Genomic DNA, 1,982 nt, shown 5'->3' with positions numbered 1-1,982 from the left:
ACCATGCCCGGCTAATTTTTTGTATTTTTAGTAGAGATGGGGTTTCACCGTGTTAGCTAGGATGGTCTCGATCTCTTGACCTCGTGATCCGCCTGCCCCGGCCTCCCAAAGTGCTGGGATTACAGCCTCCGCGCCCAGCCCCCTTGTTTCTTTAATATACCTGGCCGGGTTCTTCCACAGGATCCCTGCGTTTACTTTTCCTTTTTATAGGATATTCTTTCCCCAGATGCCTGCATGACTTGCTCTCTCTTTAGGTCTTTATTCAAACATTCTTTCCCAATGAGGCCTTCTGTAGTTATGTGAACGTTTGAGCCTCACCGCACAGACTCCCTTCCTGGCTCCATTCTCTGCTTTATTTTTCTTCTCAGCGTGAGTCACCGCCTCGTAGTGCAGCTCTCGTGCCCCCCACACCCTACCCCTAGACATAATCTCCATGCAGGGTGGGGACTTGTCTATTTTGTTCTCCCTCCCAGCCTATTGCTCAGCACATAGTAGGCACTTAAAGTAGATTTGTTTAGTTTTGTTTTGGTTTTTTATCTTTAGCCATGGAGTGTCTCCATGTTACTCAGGCCCATCTTAAACCCCTGTGCTCAAGTGATCCTCCCGCCTTAGCCTCCCAAAGTGCTGGGATTACAGGCGTGAGCCACCGTGCCCGGCTTAGTTATGAAATAAATGAAGACTTGTCTTGCAGCTGTCACCTCTGAGTGCATTATTACCCTTTGCCCCCAGATCCTTTACAACCGCACCATGGTGCAGCTGGGCATCTGTGCCTTCCGCCAAGGCCTGACCAAGGACGCACACAATGCCCTGCTGGACATCCAGTCAAGTGGCCGAGCCAAGGAGCTTCTGGGCCAGGGCCTGCTGCTGCGCAGCCTGCAGGAGCGCAACCAGGAGCAGGAGAAGGTGGAGCGGCGCCGGCAGGTCCCCTTCCACCTGCACATCAACCTGGAGCTGCTGGAGTGTGTCTACCTGGTGTCTGCCATGCTCCTGGAGATTCCCTACATGGCTGCCCATGAGAGTGATGCCCGCCGACGCATGATCAGCAAGCAGTTCCACCACCAGCTGCGCGTGGGCGAGCGACAGCCCCTGCTGGGTGAGTGTGGAGCTCCAGGGTTCAGCAGGCTGCCTCACTCCCTGATTACACATGAGGATTAAGAGAAGTGAAGGGAGTAACTCTCCCACCACTCAACTCTGTCTGATTTAATGACACCTCCTCTGCCTGGTACTGTCCTAAGTGTTTTACAAATAATTATTTAATCTGCATTAGTAATAACCCTATGCTGTAGGTACTAGTAATACCCTGTTTCCCAGTGGAGAAACTGAGGCACAGAGAAGTTAAGTGACTCGCCCGAGTTTAACACAGCTCATGTGTACCTCTGACCTTTCCCTTTTCTTCCCTTCATGTATATTACATTCCAGCCAAACCAACTGTCATAGAGCCTTATTGTTCAAGAAGCTAACATTGATTCCTTTGGCCCCTTTTGAAAGATAGATCTTGCAGGGTTGCAGTGAGTGGTGACTCACTGGAAAGGAATTGAGCTGCGCCCTTCCTGTGACGTTGAGCCACAGGAGGGCTTGACGAGTGAGCCCAGCCCAGTGTCCACAGCCACATCCCCCTACAGATTTGTCCTCTCCTGGTCATGTATATGTTTGGGCTAAAGGGTAGGTTCCCTTAGGCACATTTTTGTTTGGCTTACGTAGTGAGACTTACTTTGTGCGGAAATTTCCCATGAGAATCGGAATTTTCATATCTTAGAATATTGGCGGTCTGTCACTCCTGCCCTGCCTTCCTGCAGAGCTAGCCTTGGCTGGAGCTAAAGTAGCAGTGATGGGAAAGGGCTATCTGCTTCTCCACAGTCCCTGCCTCTCAATTTCTCCCTACAGTAGTTCCAAAAGCCAGTTTGCATCAGCTCTGCACTGTTATTTGGCTTGTAGAGAAATATTCTTTGAGCCTCTAAACTTGCCTTTTTTTTTTTTTTTTT

The 1,982-nt window shown here is 50.1% G+C and overlaps 1 protein-coding gene across 4 annotated transcripts in view; it reads left to right on the top strand.

The window, feature by feature from the left end:
* LOC105541387 (eukaryotic translation initiation factor 3 subunit C) overlaps nucleotides 1-1,982 on the top strand; it is a 28,962-nt gene that overhangs the window by 22,160 nt on the left and 4,820 nt on the right. For all 4 annotated transcript variants that reach the window (XM_011982362.1, XM_011982359.1, XM_011982360.1 and 1 more), the window contains exon 16: nucleotides 730-1,093. In XM_011982362.1, the coding sequence (XP_011837752.1) occupies nucleotides 730-1,093 (364 nt within the window). The remainder of the gene's footprint in view (nucleotides 1-729; nucleotides 1,094-1,982) is intronic.

This window comes from Mandrillus leucophaeus, unplaced genomic scaffold (genome assembly GCF_000951045.1).
Source record: "Mandrillus leucophaeus isolate KB7577 unplaced genomic scaffold, Mleu.le_1.0 Scaffold24, whole genome shotgun sequence".
Lineage (NCBI taxonomy): Eukaryota > Metazoa > Chordata > Mammalia > Primates > Cercopithecidae > Mandrillus > Mandrillus leucophaeus.
The sequence above is the reverse complement of the archived record's forward strand: the minus strand, read 5'-3'. Positions and strand labels throughout refer to the sequence as shown.